This window comes from Neomonachus schauinslandi, chromosome 5 (assembly GCF_002201575.2).
Source record: "Neomonachus schauinslandi chromosome 5, ASM220157v2, whole genome shotgun sequence".
Taxonomy (NCBI): Eukaryota; Metazoa; Chordata; class Mammalia; order Carnivora; family Phocidae; genus Neomonachus; species Neomonachus schauinslandi.
The window spans coordinates 120,915,118-120,934,663 of NC_058407.1; the positions used below are offsets into that span (position 1 = coordinate 120,915,118).

At 41.8% G+C, this 19,546-nt stretch overlaps 1 protein-coding gene across 5 annotated transcripts in view; it reads right to left on the reverse strand.

The window, feature by feature from the left end:
* The window catches only part of CACNB2 (calcium voltage-gated channel auxiliary subunit beta 2), a 382,283-nt gene extending 369,328 nt beyond the window's left edge, over positions 1 to 12,955 (reverse strand). For 3 of the 5 annotated variants that reach the window (XM_021696792.1, XM_021696794.1, XM_021696790.1), the window contains exons 1-2: positions 12,830 to 12,955; positions 3,658 to 3,750 (exon numbers count right to left, since the gene is read on the reverse strand). In XM_021696792.1, coding sequence (XP_021552467.1) covers positions 3,658 to 3,750; positions 12,830 to 12,955 — 219 coding nt within the window. Of the gene's footprint in view, positions 1 to 3,657; positions 3,751 to 12,447; positions 12,484 to 12,829 lie in introns of those variants that run through there. The other 2 variants (XM_021696791.1, XM_021696793.1) reach the window with 2 other exon arrangements.
* Positions 12,956 to 19,546: the final 6,591 nt, after the last annotated feature.

Below are 19,546 nucleotides of genomic sequence, written 5' to 3' on the forward strand. Positions count from 1 at the left end.
CTCTCCTTGGCTTGCAGATGGCTTTCTTCTCGCTATGTCCTCACACGGCTATTTTACTGTGTGTGCATATTCTCTGTATCTCTCTCTTACAAGGATACCAGTCCTACAGAGATTATGGCCCCACTCTTATGAGCTCATTTAACCTCGTTGCCTTCATATAGACCTTCCAAATACAATCAACATAGGATTTTGGGGGAGCTACAACTCCATTCATAACAAGCTTTATGATATTCTGTTACTTATTTTAAAATTCTTAATTATTTTTATATGAAATTTTCACATTTTCAACCTCCGAAGCTTTCTAAAGTACCTAGTGGTTCCCAAGTAGTTTTAAAAGTCTTTACAGATGGGGCGCCTGGGTGGCTCAGTTGGTTGAGCGACTGCCTTCGGCTCAGGTCATGATCCTGGAGTCCCAGGATCGAGTCCCGCATCGGGCTCCCTGCTCGGCAGGGAGTCTGCTTCTCCCTCTCCCACTCCCCGTTTGTGTTCCCTCTCTCGCTGTGTCTTTCTCTGTCAAATAAATAAATAAAATCTTTAAAAAAAAAAGTCTTTACAGATAATATACTTGTAAAAATATAATTCTAAGGTTTCAAAGTTATATGGAAATTATTTTTAATTCAAGGGCAGGAATATAATCTAACTGTTAAGACATTTTTAAATAGATCTCACTCATAGTGACTACTTTTCCAATATCAATTGTACTATGCCCCAGCCACAGACAAGGAAGTAACATACACTGATACAAGTCACTTGTTTGACAAAACGTCTACTTATGATAAAAAAAATACTTAAAAGATGTTCTTCCAGATTATTTAATAATCTAACATATGCTTATTGTTACTATCCACCATGAATGAATGAATGACTGAATGATGAAACCATTTCTATTACATACATGGCAAGGTAGCTTTTGCTTATTTTCAAATAGCAGCAAAATATGAATGCTGCTTTAAACAGAACAGAGGTTAAATTATCAAAGGAAAACTGGTTTTTAACACCGCATTCTTGCCAAAGACACCGGTTTTCCTTCTGTGATAGAATGAAGCTAGCACTTCAGGGTTCTTGATGCCTGTGTAATCATGACCCTCAATCCATGCCATAGCGAGCACCTTATTCTGCTGAGATTCAAGGAGACGGGCTTTATTTCAAGGAGATGGACCTTTAGGATAGATTTTTTTTTTTTGTCTTCTTAAATGCTTACGTATGTTTTGGCAATATATATCTAAATTTACAGTAAATAGTTTAACAGCTCTCTTTGTTATTTTTTTATTAAAGATTTTTTTTTATGTACTCATTTGAGAGAGAGAGAGCCCAAGAGAGACAGCACGAGCAGGGGTGTGGGGCAGAAGGAGAAGTAGGCTCCCCGCTGAGCAGGGCCTGAGCCAAAGGCAGATGCTAAACCAACTGAGCCACCCAGGCGCCCCTCTCTTTATTATTTATTTATTTATTTATTTATTTATTTATTTATTTATTTATTTTTTAAGATTTTATTTATTTATTTGACAGAGACAGAGACAGCGAAAGCAGGAACACAAGCAGGGGGAGTGGGAGAGGGAGAAGCAGGCTTCCCGCTGAGCCGGGAGCCCGATGTGGGACCCGATCCCAGGACCCTGAGATCATGACCTGAGCCGAAGGCAGTCGCTGAACCAACTGAGCCACCCAGGCGCCCTCTCTTTATTATTTATAATTGTGTTTCAAGCACAGACTCTCACACACATCACCAAGAACACAAAGTCGAAAGGAAGTTATCATGACAAAAAGCAAATTCCAGATAACTTATATGCAGTGCGGCAATTACTCCTTAACGAATGAACTTAACGAATTAAGTTCTCAAAACACCATGGAAGGGGAATTCAGAGCCAAAGAGACAACTAGAAAAATGAAGTCCAGCGATTGTCTTGAAATGACATTTTTACAGAGCTACAATGAGCAATAATGGGCTCTGTACTATTAATTTCTGTTCACAATATCTTGCTCACTTGAAACATCAGTTTTTCTTTCCACAAAAAAAAAGTTGTGGCTTTTGCCACAACTACTCTGGGTCCTAAGAAGCTTATTCTTTCCTGCTTCAGGTCCTCGAGTGTTCGGCACAGAGATGATGACTCACGGTTGTGGATTCTCACTACTCTGGTTCAATCTCCTTGTACCAGAGGCAGAATAAATATGGATGCTTGAAATGGAAAAGGCCTTGGGTAACTTTCCTTTAACTGACTCACCGAACCTAAGTAACTATTTCTCAAGACCCTTCATTCATTCTCAGGACCATGACGCCTGCATTCTGCCCACGATGACATCAGGCCAACGCACACACCTTTGCCTCCTCTTATACCCTTCCCAGCTCCTTCTAACACCATTAAAACATAGCTCCAGGGCTGGGCCTTGCTTGGCTCCATCTTCTTTTCTCTTTCTAAATGTTTCTTAGCAAAATAGCTCCATTCTTTCTTAACCAACTCTTTTTCTAACTTCCTGTCACTGAAACAATTCTTAATTGGCATGGACCAGAACCAAGAATTTTCCAGTTGCGTGTCAGTTACTCAGGCGAACCTTTGGCATACTTGATGGTGCAAGGCGGGAACAGGTGGCCTAGGAGGGATCACCCTTTGTCTGTGTCAGGACCACGGGAGGAGGCAGCAACCAGCCAAGAACAGAATCCCCGCTGGTGCAGCAGGTAAAGCCATTTCGGCTCAACTGCTGCTAACTAACTGTGGGGGGAGAGGTGTGTGAGTGGGGACACCATAAGCAACGGGGAGCGTGGCAAGCAAAAGAAATGGAGCAGCTTTTCCAATGGACCACCATCGTTTTGGGGGACGAGGGGTCACCGACAAATTACTTCTGAGCACAAGAGCCAGAAACCGGGGGTCCTTCAGCCACGGAATCAGGTTCTGTCTAGCACTGTCCTGCGCAATTCCTTCTCCACTGGGAAGGGTTAGGTGAAGATACACACCTACACCCTGACGAGACTTCAGTCTAGTGCATAACCTATCGTCCTCGGGGATCGGGCCGCCTGTGTCCTTGCTCTGGCAACTCAAGTCCTTTCTGTTAGCACGTGTGAATGTTCCTATGTTGAAGATGCTCACGCTGTTCGGGGGACAGCTCCAAACTGTTGCACAGGAATGCACCGCATGTTACCTGGAACAAAGGCTCCATCTCCAAAGGCAGTTTACCTTATTCCTCAAAGACAGCATGCACTTTATTTAACCTTAGTAGCCTCAAACATTCCAAGACCAAACACGATTTCCTCTTTTACCATCCAAACCCCAAAAGGGAAGAAGAAAACTCAAGCTAGAGGAACACCAGTATTTCAATGTCATAGCTGGCGATACAGATGCCCACTGAGATCCCCTCATCCCCAGCGGAAAAAAAAAAACCAACCCAAATCTGTAATCATTGCTGCTGGCGTTCACTCATTCTGTGATGAAGAAATCCTTTTTCCTGGCAATCCCAATGTGCCGAGAAAGGGTGTAATTACTGCACGGTCTCACTTAAAATTGAAATATTTTAATTATCACGTGAAACTGCACACTTTTCACTTCAACTAAAAGTATAATAATACCATATAAGTTTTAGCGATAATGGTATAAAATCACCTTAAAAAAAAAAAAAACTAAATTCATTTGACTATACTTCTCCAGACCAGAAATTTAAAAGCTCTCTTACCTGACGAACAAAACTATTTGAGGTAGTGTCAGAAGAAGTGCTCCCATCAGATCCTTTAAATCTGTTTTTCCTTCTAGCTCCTTTTCCATAAGACTACAAAAAAGAAAAAAAAAAAAGACAAATGAGAAATCTAGGCCTACTGCTAGAAAGAGGTCAAAAACCAAAACAAAATATAAATTGCCACCATATGGGCATTATTTGAAAATCATGATTGCTGGAATCACCAATATTAATTTCAAAACAGTGAGTTTATAGGGAGCAGAGTTTCTAGACAAAGCATTTAATAACTCTTGAATTACAACAAGTTATGCTATCTGTTAGCATATTGGTCATCAAGAGGCAAAGCCACCAAAGATAAACATTTAAAAGTAAGCATTTTGAGGTAGGAGAGCTACAGCAGTAAGGTAGGAGAAAAGGTAATGTGTCAAAGCCTCTTGGACAGCATGAATGCAACAGTTCTGTGGATCATGAAATGCTGTTTCCAGTGCCACTGGGCCTCCATTTTTGCTTTTTTTCATGTTTTAATTTGTAATCCCATAGGTACTTGTAAGAACTATATGGTAGCTTTAGAACATTGTATAATATGAATTCTGATTACCTTGAAATATATATATTTACATATACATATATATGTATATATATGCACACACACACAGGTCTACATGGAACACTAATGAAAACATGGTGCCAATTCCTCACATAATCCTATGAATCTAGACGCTGCTTTCAGAAGTGGTGAAAGAGCTCTGTAAGTGCTAATGAATTGGATGAAATTAAAATGCCTCATAAAAATGTCTGGCCCATTGTTGGAATGTTTGAATGTGATATGAAAATCTGGTGTTTTTTTTTAAAGATTTTATTTATTTATTTGACAGAGAGAGACACAGCGAGAGAGGGAACACAAGTAGGGGGAGTGGGAGAGGGAGAAGCAGGCTTCTTGCGGAGCAGGGAACCCAATGCGGGGTTCGATCTCAGGACCCTGAGATCATGACGTGAGCTGAAGGCAGAGGCTTAACGACTGAGCCACCCAGGTGCCCCGAAAATCTGGCTTTTTAACCACTTAGTGATTTTGCTGAGAATTTGAGAAAAATAAATTTTATAGAATAATAACAATAATTACAAAAAACAATAATTACAAAAAAGGACAAGCATTTAAGAATGGGATGTTAAAAGTAAGACCATTTGCTTCAATAACAGGATTGAGCAAAGCACGAACATATGCAAATGAACTTGCTTTTTCTATTATATCCACAGTTTATACTCGGAGCACTAAGAGCAAACTATGCATTAATCTCTGCTTAATTCTAGGCATAGGTAAAGTTGTTGCAAATATTGAACATTAACATATAATTGAAAAATAACTCAAAACTGAGCTTTACAGTTTAATGCACATAGGCTGGAATCCTGCCATAGCAGACCGTGAGCAAATGTCTTAACTGCTCCAAACACCAGTCCTCTCATCCTTAAAATGGGCATATTGCTACTTACCTCACAGGGTTAAATGAAATGAAATAATAGATTTATAGCATTTAGTATAAGACCTGGTATATGATAAGGGCTCAGAATAATATTTTTTAAAAAATAATATCCACATACAGATTGGAAGAGTGGGGTAAAGTTGGGGTGAAGTACGTAACATGGTTAGAATGCTTAGGCTCAAAGAGACTTCATAAGATTATCAGCATTTACAAAAGTTACTTTTTTAAATCACTGGGCTCAGGTTTTGAAAATACTACTTTGTTATATTTGATATACACAGATGGTTTTCATTAAAAAAAAAAGAAATATCTTACAAACCATGGTATACGTAGCACTTAGGCAAACTAAGACCTATTACAAACATTTGTGTTATGAGTAACTTAGATGACTTTGCAATCAGTGAGAGGGTGGTATAATTTTAAAGCAAAAATTTTTCTTAACCATGTTTGTTCTCTTTCAAGTATCTACTGGACTTATACAATACAAATGTGTTTCCATGGCATTTAATTAACTCTCAACTTCATAAAAGGAAAGACAACCTAGGCTGGGTTTTCACAGTGTATCATACAAGGATCTCCTCACTTAGCAGCTTATTCTTCTTACTTATGTAAACATTATTCAGTAAATTGTTGAAAAATAACATTCTTTCAAGAGCGTTCTTCCTTTTCCAATTATTATATAAAGGTTTGGACAGAAGTGTCTTCCAAAGCCTATGAACACGAAAATAAGGCATGAAAAGTTTTTTAAAATTAAAAATATTTTTTATATTATTGCACACGGAAAAAGACTTATTACCTTTGAAAGCATTTTTTTAAGGCCTAATGTGTTTCTTGGGGGGGGAGGAAGGGGCAAACCTATGTTAAACACACTGTTTTTCTTTTTTCTTTTTTTTTAAACATATATTTTTCTTCATGAGGAGCATAAATTATCTTTGAGAATAAAGACAAAATATAATCTTACTCCATCATAATGTGTCTTTCTAGTACCATTTTCAAATGGTTGGAAAGAGAATATGAAATTCTATCATTGTCATTTGCTTCGGATTTTTCATGATAAATATGTTTTATTATTCAGCTGCTTTGGTGTGTAAGCTTTTTCGTGGCTGCTCACAAATGCACAACAGGCACTGTGAAAACCACACAATTTTTAAGACATTCAGTCCTAGAGGAGGAGACAGTTCTCTGCAAGAAATTAGACACATTTTAAAAAGTGTTTAATTTTAAATGTATGTTAATTTTTCCAGGCTCCTAGGAATACTATTCATAAACATTACTTCAGGCACACTTAGCTACCTATACAACATATACCTAAGTATATATATTAGATTATCAGAGTTTTCAACTGTACTAAGGCACAGTTTGCACACTAAACAAACAAACAAAAGCAAAAAAAAAAAAAAACTATGGCTGAATTCCATGCAAATTGGTGATAATTTTGAAAAATCTATACTGTCCTTTAATCACTTAAATTTATGGAGAATGCTTTATTGAAAGTATTAACTTGTTCATGTCTTAATAGTGTAGCAAATCCTTATTAATTATGTATATTTATTAAATCTAAAATAAATAGATATGCTTAATTACACTTCTATTCTGTTCTCTTACTAATTTCAGCAGTCATTTCTCTTCCATAGTCTCCTTTTTAATTTTTAATGTTTTTATAACAATATCCTAGATCAAGGGAAAAAAATTAAAGCATCTTTGGGAAAGCTAATACAATCCATTTCAATGTACTTTAAAAAATGTTAGTGAAAATTTATACTACCATTACAAAACAAAGTTTCCTTTGATCGAATGCATATTTAAAATTAAGTCCATCTTGCTGGAATTACTTATTCTTTAGTTACTTTAAATCCTTGAAAACGAGGACTAGAGTGTTTCATCTGCAGGAATTAAAGAAAGAAAGAGTAAAAGCCAAATCTTCCCAAAATGGAAAAAGACAGGAAAGATTAATTATTCAAATATTTACTTGACTCAGTTTAGAAAAGAAGTATAGTTTTCTTAGTTCAGGGGCTACTTCAAATGCAGCCTCTTTTAGGACCAATGGTTTTTCTAACTATTTTTTTTTTTTTTAGCAACACTAAATATATGAAACAGTTCACAATCAGAGTCCAGATTTCAGGAAGTAAAACGCAGAGGAGAAAGGGAGTTTGGGTTTGGCCAGAGTGCAAAGTGTAACCCATCATACTCTCGCTGACACATGCAGACCCCTAAGTCCTTTTTACAGCACAGTCTGTAAAGCCACTAATTTCTACTCATTTCCTATTAGTTATATGAAGCTTCAAGAAAACAAAGTATGTCACCATAGCGGAAAGGAGAAAAAGAAAACCGTAAACCGAAATTCTTTCACTTCTCCTAAAACATCAACCAAACTAAGTCAGATTTCAGAAACTAGAAAAAAAAATTTAAGAAATTTCCACAAATATATAAATGACTTATTAAAATGATATCCGACATTCCTCATGATGTTAAATATCAGCTTCATGTAAATGAATGTCTTCCTTGATACTAAATAACTTTTGAAACTGGGCTGTAGTTTTAAAATCAGCACATAAGTATTTATATTTCACAGGTAATTGAAATCTAATTTCTGTATAGTTGAAATGGACAATAGTAGTTAATTTTAGAAGTTGCCAGTCAACTGGAGATTTGAGCCCAGCTGTGCATGCAAAGTTGGCGTGGCAGACCCTGGGGACAGCTTGAAGAATGATGCTGCTTCTGTGGTTGAGAGATAGGGTGACAGTTCTCCTCCCTACAAATTGCTCCCCATGAGCATAACGCTGATACCTGAAATTAGTTTCCATCCCTCTCGATTAACATTCATTGATATTTATCCCTTTCAATTGCGGACACTCGCAGCCAGAACGATCCAGAGAGAAATGAGACATTAAATCTCCTCATTTACTGACAGCTCAGTATGAATGGGGTTGTCAGATCCTTTACTTTAAGGAGTGAAGTGATTGAGACTACCTGCCTAGGAAAAGGGAGGTAGGACATAAGTTCTGTTCAATATGGATCAGTTTACACAAAAGCAGAAAGGAATCAAGAGGCAGCGTAAAGAGAACTCTTTTGGGGGGTCTGGAAGTAGAGAAGGAAGGAGGGACAAGGACAGGAAGCAGAAAAATGTCTAGTGGGAAATTCCAGGGGCAGGGAGGGCAGGAGAAGGCCACGGACCAACTTTGCCCTCTTCATAAGCTACCTCCAGGCAGGCCTGGAAAGAACTTCGAGACAGACTTAGTTCCTTGTGTTGGTGGCATAACAAATTCTAACTCCTTGTCACTGTGAAATTAAAGAGTGCGACCACCCCCTACGGGGTTAACACATTTTGCTCAGCTTCTCTTGAAAGGACCAAAGCTGCATAATTGTATAATTCAATGGAATTAAATCCAGCAACAGGTAGACTAAGTCTTTCCGCTAAAGGAAAGACAAAAAGAAAAGAGCCATAAAATCGACAAGACCAACCGAAACCTCACATCACTCAATCAGATATTACATTTCACATTTTAAAACACACTCGGAAACTCTGATTGGCATGTTTTAAAATTTCTCCCATGCAACACCAGAACAAAACATAAAACACAAGACCCGTGATTATTATGTAGGGAGACTGCAAAAGACTGAGCTGTACCTCGGACCTACAAGTGTTTCTGGAAAACCGTACTGACATGGCTCAAGAGCCACAGGAGAGCAGTTGCTGTTCTTTTTAGATAAAGCTCCTTGCTGCATCGATTCAGGATGTTGCCATTACTAGGCTGTATTACTGCAACAGGCTTGAAAAGCATCTGGCAAACTCAGCTGGGGTGGAACCAGCTGGGTTCTGTTGCTAGGAGCAAAACAAACAGGACCTCTGGTTACTGTCTGTTCATTTTCAGGTGTGGCGAGAGGTGCCGGTTACAATGTCTTTGAGGCCTAATGGTGCTGAGATACTGCTCTTGTTTCTTGTCCATCTCCTCCCGTGTCTCCATCCTACTCTCAATCCCTCGCACCTGCTTCCCATCCACACAGCCTCCGTACACCGTCAGTTCCACTCCCCAGAGATTTACCAGTGCCATATTTTAGACCACGGCTGTCCAACAGAAATATAATGCAAGCCACACGTCACCGAAATTTTCTAGTAGCCATACTAAACAGGGAAGCAGCAACAAGTGAAACTAATTGCAGTGATATATTTTACTGAAACGAATATATCCAAAATGTTATCACGGCCACCTGTCTTCAATGTAAGAATGATTAATGAGATGTTGTATATTCTTTATTTCATATCGAGTCTCTGAAATCTGGTGTGTATTTTATATGTACAGCACATCTCAGTTCAGGCTACGTGTGGCCAGTGGCAGGAGCAGTGGACAATGCAGATGTGGAGCTCTGGAGGGAGAATACTAAATTAGCACCCCGACTTTGTAGGTAGACTGTGTCCAAGTTCGCGCTGAAGCTGTTCAGCAGGTCCCCTACAAAGCGATGCAATCTGCTTAAATCAGAACTTATAAGAATATGTAGTTAGGTTCCCAACTCGCCTCTCCCGTAAGAAATAATATTCATGTTGTTTATGATAATGTGCTGGAAGGAAAGGGTTGGAATGTAGGAGGGTGCCCCATCCCTAGGCAGGATTGATTAACATAAAAAAGGAAACTGGGCAGTCTGTGAATCTACATCTTTTGCTTTGTTCAAACGAAACTTGGAATAAAATCCAGAGGTTTTTAAAACAGAAAGGATTCTTAAAACCAAAGATTGCTTAGAGACACCATTTGCAAGTGAAAATTCCATTTTTAAGTATCAGTATCAGAAAAAGGGGGATGCTCCTGAGATGGGCCCCCCCCCCTTTTCAGGTGGTTTTACTGCTGTCCTGTCCCGCCCAGAGAGATGGAATAGAGTCTTTGCCAAGCTCTCACAGCCCTATGATGCCATGATTGATTAGATATAAAATAAACATGGCAATGTTTCCCCTCATATAATCGAGGTGATATAAACACAATTCAAGGAAAACTGCTTTCATTTGTGGAAGGCAGAGAAAGCAAGGAGATGGATGGGGATGCAGTTGAATATTTATACCTCTAACCTGCTTATAATAGCCTTTCCTCCCCTTTTCCTGTCTCTTGTGTCCACTCACTTGCCAATTCCTGTACACTGAATCTTTGAAACGTCCCATGCATGGGCCTGTCATCTCCATTATCTTTCCTCTCCCTTCAGCTTAAGCTTTGTTATCTCTTGTCCAAACTGTTAGACCAATTTCCCGTCAGGCAGCTCCACCTCTGGACTCCTGAAACTCTAAAATACCTTCCAGAACATTCCCAGGTGAATCTTCTGAATGAGCTGTTATGCAACTCCTTGGCTGAACCCTTTCCATGGTTCTCCATCATTCCTTACACTGCCGGTTCCAACACCTCCAAGGTGTGGCCTCATATTGTCTTGTCAGTCTTACGTCTAACTATGCCTGATCCCTAACTTTCCGTACTCTCTTCAAGCTACACATGAGAAATACGTGATAAGATTTATAACTTCTGTGACTTTACTTCCTGTATGGCTCCCACCTCTCTCTAACAATCTCTGGTCAAATCTCATCCATCCTTTGAGTCTCTTCTCAAAAGCCACCTCTTCTGTGAAGCTCTTACAGATTATTCCGCGCAGAACGTCTGTTGATCTTTACTCCTTGGAAACCACGTAAGATTCAGTAGTTCTCTTATAGTCCTATACCAGACAATGGTCATACAAATATCACACTGGCAGCTACTGGAATATCCGTTCTTTGAAGACAGCAGTGGTGTCTCCTCATATCTGAATCATCTCCACATTGCAGTTGACAACAAATACTTGTTGATTTATATTTAATGACATAAATCACTAAGTGAATTTAGTATTCCTTATCTAAATGCAGTCATGCTTTCAGTCAGCCTTAACTTTGATCTCCAGGAATTCAGGAACTCTTTTTATCATAAGAATAAAAAATTTTTAAAAAAATCCCTGAAGCAAGATCAAAGGAAAAAAGGGTCTAAGAGTCCTTTCTTCTATCAAAATTCAAGACCTTCACCCTGGAATAACAGAGTTCTTGGAGTACATTTCTCACTCTCATCTAACCTGATTAAGTGTCTAGATAAAATCACAAGTCTAGAACAAATGTGACATGTGTTGGTGAGAATTCAGGTCCCCTGGCAGAAACTAGATGGAAATGTAGGTGATTCGTTACATGTCCCCCCTCTGGTTCAGCAGTCGAACAGCCCAAGGTTGACTAAAATCTAGCTGTCCTACCCCTATGAAAGAAATGGGTTTCTGATTACACAACTTCTTGGTTTCTACATTTTTCCTTCATCTCAAATCAAAGTGAATTATGTGTTTTAAGTTAGCAAGGTTATTTCCCAGTGGTTAAAGAAAGTTCACTAAAGCTCCATGATTATGCCACTGGAACGACCATTATTAACAGTATCAAAATACCTGGAGCAGTCAATTTCCATCCCCTATCAAAACAACAACGGCAACAAAACATTTATAACCTTTATTAGCGTGTCCTACTCCCGCCCCCATTGCTACAGGAAATAATACTCTAACATGGATCTCTCTCTATAAATATAAAATATATAAATAACACATTTATAAGTTTTGTGTAAATATAGTAATATGTCACCACCACATTTACAATCTAGCAAATGCAGGCTTGAAATCAACAAGCCCATATCGCTAGGCAGAGATATTTCTACAAAATGAGGCTTGAAATAGAACCCTAACCTCTTCACAGCGCTCCCCAAGCAGCCCCACAGCTAGGAGTCTGAAGTCATTTGCCTGCTAGGATAAAAGTTGAGAGACTCCTTACCGGTGAGACCTGGAGGTGTCTGTAATCCAAACTGTACCTGCCAAAGCCTTACGTAAAAGCCAGCACCTTATCATTGCCCAACGCCTACAAATGACATCTCCTATTTCACAACTGAGCAGCAAACCGGAATTTTTCCAGAAACCGCTACTCCTCATCGGAGAGGAAGGTGGTCCTGAAGCTCCCCGGAATGGCTAACATTTCAGGGGAAATGGAAAAATAAAAACTTTCGCGTCCCCAACTCGCTCTCCTAGGAGAAAGAAACGAGGAGGGGTGCGGGCAAACGGTGGCACGAGGGGAGCTGAGCTGTCAAGGCGGCAGAGCTACCCAGGGGCGGGGAGGGGGAGGGGGGGCCTGCGGAGACCCGGGCCACAGGCCCCCACCCACGCCCCCCGCCGTCCACCCCTCCCCCCCGTCGCCCCCTTCCCACCCCTGCCCCGAGCTCGCCCGGAAGGGTCGGCGTCGGAGCCAGAGCCGCGGGGAGCCGAGCCCCTCCCGCCCACCCGGACTCACGATCTTGAGCAGGTCCAGTCCACTCGCCTGGTTCATGTCTCTCCATGTGCGTCTCCCGGGAAGGGGCGAGGAGGGCTGGCCGAGCAGCCCGGGGGCAGCCTCTGAAGACCAGGAGGTCTCCCCCCGCCCCTTCCCACTTGCTTTTCGGAAGCAGAGAAAAATGGAAGCCCCAGAAGAGCCCCGGACAGGCGAAAAGGGGCAGGGTCCCCGGCGCCAGGAGAGAAGTGGGTGGCAAAGGGCGAGGGGAGAGGAGGTGGCGGAGGAGACCCAGGCCGGGGCGAGCGGCAAAGCGAGGGATCCGAGCGGAGGAGGCGCCGGGAGAGCGGGAGGTCGGCGCCCCGGCTGCTCACAAAGAAAGGAGAAGGCGCGGCGCTCTCGCTACCTGTGCGGCCGCTCCGAGCGCCCCTGCGGGAGCCGCGTTCTCCAGCAGTTCCATCTGGATCTCCTGCGCCACCGCGACCGCCGCCGCCGCTGTGGGAGGCGACCTGGACATGTCGCTTTGGACCATTGGCGAGAAGTCGGCTCGAAGCTAGCAGCCAGCCCCTCGCGGCGGGTCCCCTCCTCCCCTCCCCCGCCCCCCGCTTCCCGCTCCGGGGGCCGCCCGGGGCTCGGCGCCGCGCTCGCCGCTCTCAGGGCGCGGGACGGGTCCGGGCCATTTTGAAAAGCGAGACGCGGGGCGGCGGTGGCGGCGGTGGCGACGGTGGCGGCGCGGGCTCGCGGCCGGGCGGCCGGGCAAGGCGAGCGCAGAGCGGCGGCGGCGGCGGCGGGGACCGGAGCTGCGGGCGCCGGGGAAGGTCCTCGCCGGGAGGGAGGGAGCCCGGGGAGCGTGAGCCCAGGGGGAGGCGCGTCGGAAAGCGAGAGTGACAAGGCAGCCGAGCGCCGAAAAGTTCCCCGCGGGAGGCGCGGGCCGCGTGGGCTCCGGCCCAGCCGCTGCGCGTCGCCGTGGCACGCGCGCTGGAAAGTTTTCAAAGCCACGAAAGCGAGGCCTTGCGCCCGGGAGCTTCCTCGCTCGGGCTGCCGGGCTCGGCTTCCCCCTGCTCCCCAACCACCTCGCGGGAAGCCTAGCAGCCCGCGGGCGGGAGCGGGGCGGGAGCGGCAGAGATCGCCCGGGCTCCGTTACTAAACTGGACGTCGGGAATCTGTGGAGGCGGCCGGCGGCCCCCGGGAGCGGGTGCCTGCCGGGGACCTCCCGTCAGCCGTTGAAGGCGCTTGATGGTGGCCGTAATGGGGAGGCAGGAAAGACGTGGGGCTGAGGACCCGAGCATCTGCAGCTGGCCTCCTCCGCTAGGGCCAGAAGCACCACTTCCCAGCCCCAGTCCGAAGTTTTTCCTTCGTGACGCCTGTCTTACTCTTTGCCCAACAGCACTGTTTTCCTCACAGAGTGCGCTTTTCCTACCAAGTGGGGAAGTCTTCCTGTCACGTTTCGGGCAAAATAAGCACTTCTTTACTATCCTGAATTCTTGGTAGAGAGAGTAGTGGACATAGCAAGAACATTTCACTTAGCACTCCGTTTAGATATGCCTAGTAAGACTCCTTTTTCTACCAGAGGGAGCCTCTTACTTCAACAACTGTTTCTACAGCGAAACTCAGTAGAACCAGTCTTCGAGGCATCAGTGTTGTTGTGTAACAATACGACGTGTACGCTTTTTGTGCTGAAATATACATACAGAAATTTACTCCAGTAGGCTTCAACTGCCTTTTCTATTTTGCCATGGTATATTAAATTCTTGTGGGACACAGCACTTGTTCTTCTCACAGATCAACAGTTTAAACCTATCTCCATCATTCGCTAATTTTAGTCAGGATGAAAGAACAGGTTTTGGTAAGGTTAAAAATTAGGCATATCCATTGTGTCACTGATTTTCCTAATCTTTGATGTTAAAAAGGTCATTTTTACTTAAATTTTTGTGAATGTCAAATAGAAGCACCGGAAGTATTGGATAATAATAATAATAATAATAATAATAATGTGACATTTTGAAAAACAATAGCCTGGGAAGCTGGGAGGCTATTGGTTAGGATATGGGTGAGTAGCCAGATGACAAAGGAGAGAGCACCCTTTGCTTTGTAGCCATGGCTGGAAGCCTCCCCAAAACCCTGGCTAAGATTTGGGGAGGGGGGAAACAGCAGTGTTTTTATATGTGTTCATGTGTATATGCATACATGTATATACAAAAAATATAAAAGATATTTAAAGTTTTGGATTTATTGTCTATATTAACTTCATGATCTGCTGATGACATTACCCTCCTAGATCTATTCATTTAACAAAACTGTTCAGTTTTCTTGAGAGAGTGTTCACATTTCAGGGATAACATTAAGTCTAGTTCTCTATTAGACTGGAAGCTCTGTGTGGGTAGGAGCCCCTCATATTCATCAGGGCACATTCAGACTCTGGCAAGTTGCCCTGAATTCTTTCAATAGTCAGTCAATAAAGTATGACTCAAGCTTCTATTGTGTACCACAGGAAAAATACAGACAACAAAAACCAGGTCTCTTGAGGCTTACAGTCTAGTTAATAAGCACTTAGAAACCAATCAATACACACTTGTTGAAGGAAGGAAGGTAGGAAGGAAGGGAGGGAGGGAGGGAGGGAGGGAGGAAGGGGGGAAGCATTCTAACATGGTTTTAAAAAACACCCAGTTTGATGAAACTTAGTGTTTTCCCAAGACATCTGTGTGATTTTTTATAGTATACTTAATTATCTGCACATTAATTCTTTCTCTATAACCTGTGCTAATTTAATTAGTGTATTCAACAGTAACACAATACAATGACCCATTCAGACTCTAGTCTGCTTTTTGAAGGTTTCAAATAAAATGTAAGGCAATGTTACCCCTACCTAAAAAAGGAATAAATGTCAGAATAAATATAGATAAAGATTTGAGAGGGGCACCTGGGTGGCTTAGTTGGTTAAGTGTCTGCCTTCAGCTCAGGTCATGATCCAGTGTCCTGGGATGGAGCCCAATGTCCAGGCTCCCTGCTCAGCGTCTCACTCTCCCTCTGTCCCCCCGACCAAATAAATAAATAAATAAAATCTTAAAAAAAAGAAAAAGAAAAAGTTTTGAGAAGCTTATTATGGATGCCTTCTATCATGGTCAGTTTTGTTTTTAATATACCTTGAATTTTGCAGTTTTTAAAAGCCACAGATGAATGCTTAAATTTGTAAGTAAAGCCTAATTCTTTTCAATGTTAAAAGTTATGCAGATGCTCTCCAGCAATAATGGATGTACAATCATCAGTGGAGGCATTCAAATGCAGATGACTAATTTGTTCAAGCTGTATGTAAACTTCAGCGTGCTCATTAGCCAATGTAATGGGCAGGCATATTATGGGCATTACTAATGCTCTGAGAAGAGGTGGGGGGGTGGCAGTAAGAAACATTGGCCAAGGAAGCCAGAAGTTTAAAAGAGTAGGGTTTTTTCCTCCAAGTGGGAGAAACAGTGATTACAATTACTTTACTCCTCTCTCACTTGCAGATTTGTGACTACGTTTAAATCCTTGGAGTAAGAGCTCTCTGGGACAGATAAGCACCATGTGTGATTTTTTCATTTTACTTAGTAAATCATTTTTCACCGCATTACGCTTCTGGATCTCTGTCATTATTTATAGCATTTTCATAAGGATATACCTGTATCCGCCACTGACCTAACTTGGTATGATGCATTCCACTAAATTCCACAAAACAATATTTGCTTTTTGTAAACTTACACTATAAAATGAATGTTGTTAATTACGGATTGTTATTTAAAAGTATATAAAGATGCAAGCAAACCCAGTATAAGAGAGTAAGTGTGTGTGTATGTAGTGAAAGGTTGCAACTGAAATGTACAAGTGGTCAGGGAAACCTTAATTTCATTTCCGAAGAAAAGGCTTCAAGGAAGTAGTAAGATTTCATGAGTTCTTAGAACTACCTAGGAGACAGAACTCTGGAGTATCTAATATTCTATAGCACTTTTTTAGTTTATAAAGCACATTCATTTTTTATTTATTTCTCATCTAAACCCTGTTACCACAACTGGTACTTTTGTTTACATACAAGGTGCCAGGCTTTGTGCTAAGGATTTATATACCTCATCTCATCTATGAATTAGGTATCAGTATTCCTTATGTTCATTAGGATAAGTCCAATTGCTGTAGCAAGTACATCGTAAATATTTTGTGGATCAGAGAACAAGAAACATATCCCTTTGATACTGGGGTAGTCGTTCACCATCAAAAGGAGTTCTGCTTCTTGATGACATTTAGTAACCAAGTGTTGTTTTGTTTTGTTTTGTTTTTTGACAGAGAGCACAAGTAGGCAGAGTGGCAGGCAGAGGGAAAGGGAGAAGCAGGCTCTCTGCTGAGCAGGGAGCCCAATGTGGGGCTTGATCCCAGGACCCTGGGATCGTGACCTGAGCCGAAGGCAGCCGCTTAACCGACTGAGCCACCCAGGCGCCCCAGGAACCAAGTCTTGAGTGACTATCTATCATATTCAAAATATGGCTCCCAATGTCACCATGGTTGTTCCCATCTGAGCTAGTCAGCAGGAAGAGGGTAGAGGATTTGTAGTTTGCATGTTTTTACAGGCCCACCTCAGAGGTGGCCTCCATCGCTTCCATTTATATTTTATTGGCTAGAACTCAGTCATATGAAAAAATCTGTAAGACAAGTTGAGAAACACAATCCAGTCATGGAAAAGGAGAGTGGATTTTGAGTAACAGTGAGCAGAGACTGACTTAACCAAGCCTGAATAGTTCATGAGTGGCAAGCCTTCACCACATGACTCTGAAACCCCAACTCTGAGACTCCTTTTTAGTTCAACATAGTTGCCTGTCTGGTGTACTTCAAAGGGTACACAGGTTAAGGCTGGATTTTTGGGTAGAGAAACAGATTTATGTTATTTCTTTTGCTTACACATTATGATAACTATAATAACGTACTTACTAGAAGTAAACTTGATCTCATGAATAGCTATGAATAGCAGAAGTGTTATTACTCCAGGCTGTGTGTGTGTGTGTCCACGAGCACCTGCTATAATCCAGAGCAATAAGGATAATAGCATTGAACAAGATATGGCTTCTCTACTTATGGAACTACAGTGGAGTCGGCAAGACACAGATAAAATATGATGAATATGAGTGCAAAATATTATGGGAGGCAATTTAAAAGATCAGTAAAAAAATGCTCCAGGCAAAACAAGCAGATAATACAAAGATGGAACATGAAGAAATTCAGTACAGCTAGAAGGTAGAGTTGGAAGGTGAGGGGGGTGGGCAGACAATTCATAATGAAAAATATCCACCTTACCATATTGTTTGCTCTCCTATGGCCTCATTCTTTTGATAGGAATATCCCATTTATAAGCAAAGCCTTTGGCCCTTCATGCTTTTTCTTTCCAAATCATTGTAACTCTTTTATGGGAGATACACATGCACAGGTATACTCATGTGTCAAGGGACTACAGACTAATGAGACCTGCATTATCAAGAAACACATCTGATGATATGATGCTTTATGTGGAAAACCCAAAAGACTCCACCTCAAAACTGCTAGAACTCATACAGGAATTCAGTAAAGTGGCAGGCTATAAAATCAATGCACAGAAATCAGTGGCATTCCTATACACCAACAACAAGACAGAAGAAAGAAATTAAGGAGTCGATCCCATTTACAATGGCACCCAAAACCATAAGATACGTAGGAATAAATCTAACCAAAGAGGCAAAGAATCTGTACTCAGAAAACTAGAAAATACTCATGAAAGAAATTGAGGAAGACACAAAGAAATGGAAAAACGTTCCATGTTCATGGATTGGAAGAACAAATATTGTGAAGATGTCAATGCTACCTAGAGCAATCTACACATTTAATGAAATCCCTATCAAAATACCATCAATGTTTTTCAAAGAAATGGTACAAATAATCCTAAAATTTGTATGGAACCAGAAAAGACCCCAAATAGCCAGAGGAATGTTGGAGAAAAAAAAAGCAAAGCTGGTGGCACCACAATTCCAGACTTCCAGCTCTATTACAAAGCTGTCATCATCAAGACAGTATGGTACTGGCACAAAAACAGACACATAGATCGATGGAACAGAATAGAAAGCCCAGAAATGGACCCTCAACTCTATGGTCAACTGATTTTCGACAAAGCAGGAAAGAATGTCCAATGGAAAAAGATAGTCTCTTCAACAAATGGTGTTGGGAAAATTGGACAGCCACATGCAGAAGAATGAAACTGGACCATTTCCTCATACCACACACAAAAATAGACTCCAAATGGTTGAAAGACCTAAATGTGAGATAGGAGTCCATCAAAATCCTAAAGGAGAACACAGGCAGCAACCTCTTTGACCTCAGCCGCAGCAACTTCTTCCTAGAAACATCACCAAAGGCAAGGGAAGCAAGGGCAAACATGAACTATTGGGACTTCATCAAGATAAAAAGCTTTTGCACAGCAAAGGAAACAGTCAACAAAACCAAAAGACAACTGACAGAATGGGAGAAGATACTTGCAAATGACATATCAGATAAAGGGCTAGTATCCAAAATCTATAAAGAACTTCTCAAACTCAACACCCGAAGAACAAATAATCCAATCAAGAAATGGGCAGAAGACATGAACAGACGTTTTTCCAAAGAAGACATCCAAATGGCCAACAGACACATGAAAAAGTGCTCAACATCACTCGGCATCAGGGAAATCCAAATCAAAACCTCAATGAGATACCGCCTCACACCAGTCAGAACGGCTAAAATTAACAAGTCAGGAAATGACAGATGTTGGCGGGGATGCAGAGAAAGGAGAACCCTCCTACACTGTTGGTGGGAATGCAAGCTGGTGCAACCACTCTGGAAAACAGTATGGAGGTTCCTCAAAAAGTTGAAAATAGAGCTATCATATGACCCAGCAATTGCACTACTGGTATTTACCCCAAAGATACAAATGTAGGGATCCAAAGGGGTACGTGCACCCTGATGTTTATAGCAGCAATGTCCACAATAGCCAAACTGTGGAAGGAGCCAAGATGTCCATTGGCAGATGAATGGATAAAGAAGATGTGGTATATACACACACACACACACACACACACACACACACACACACACACACACA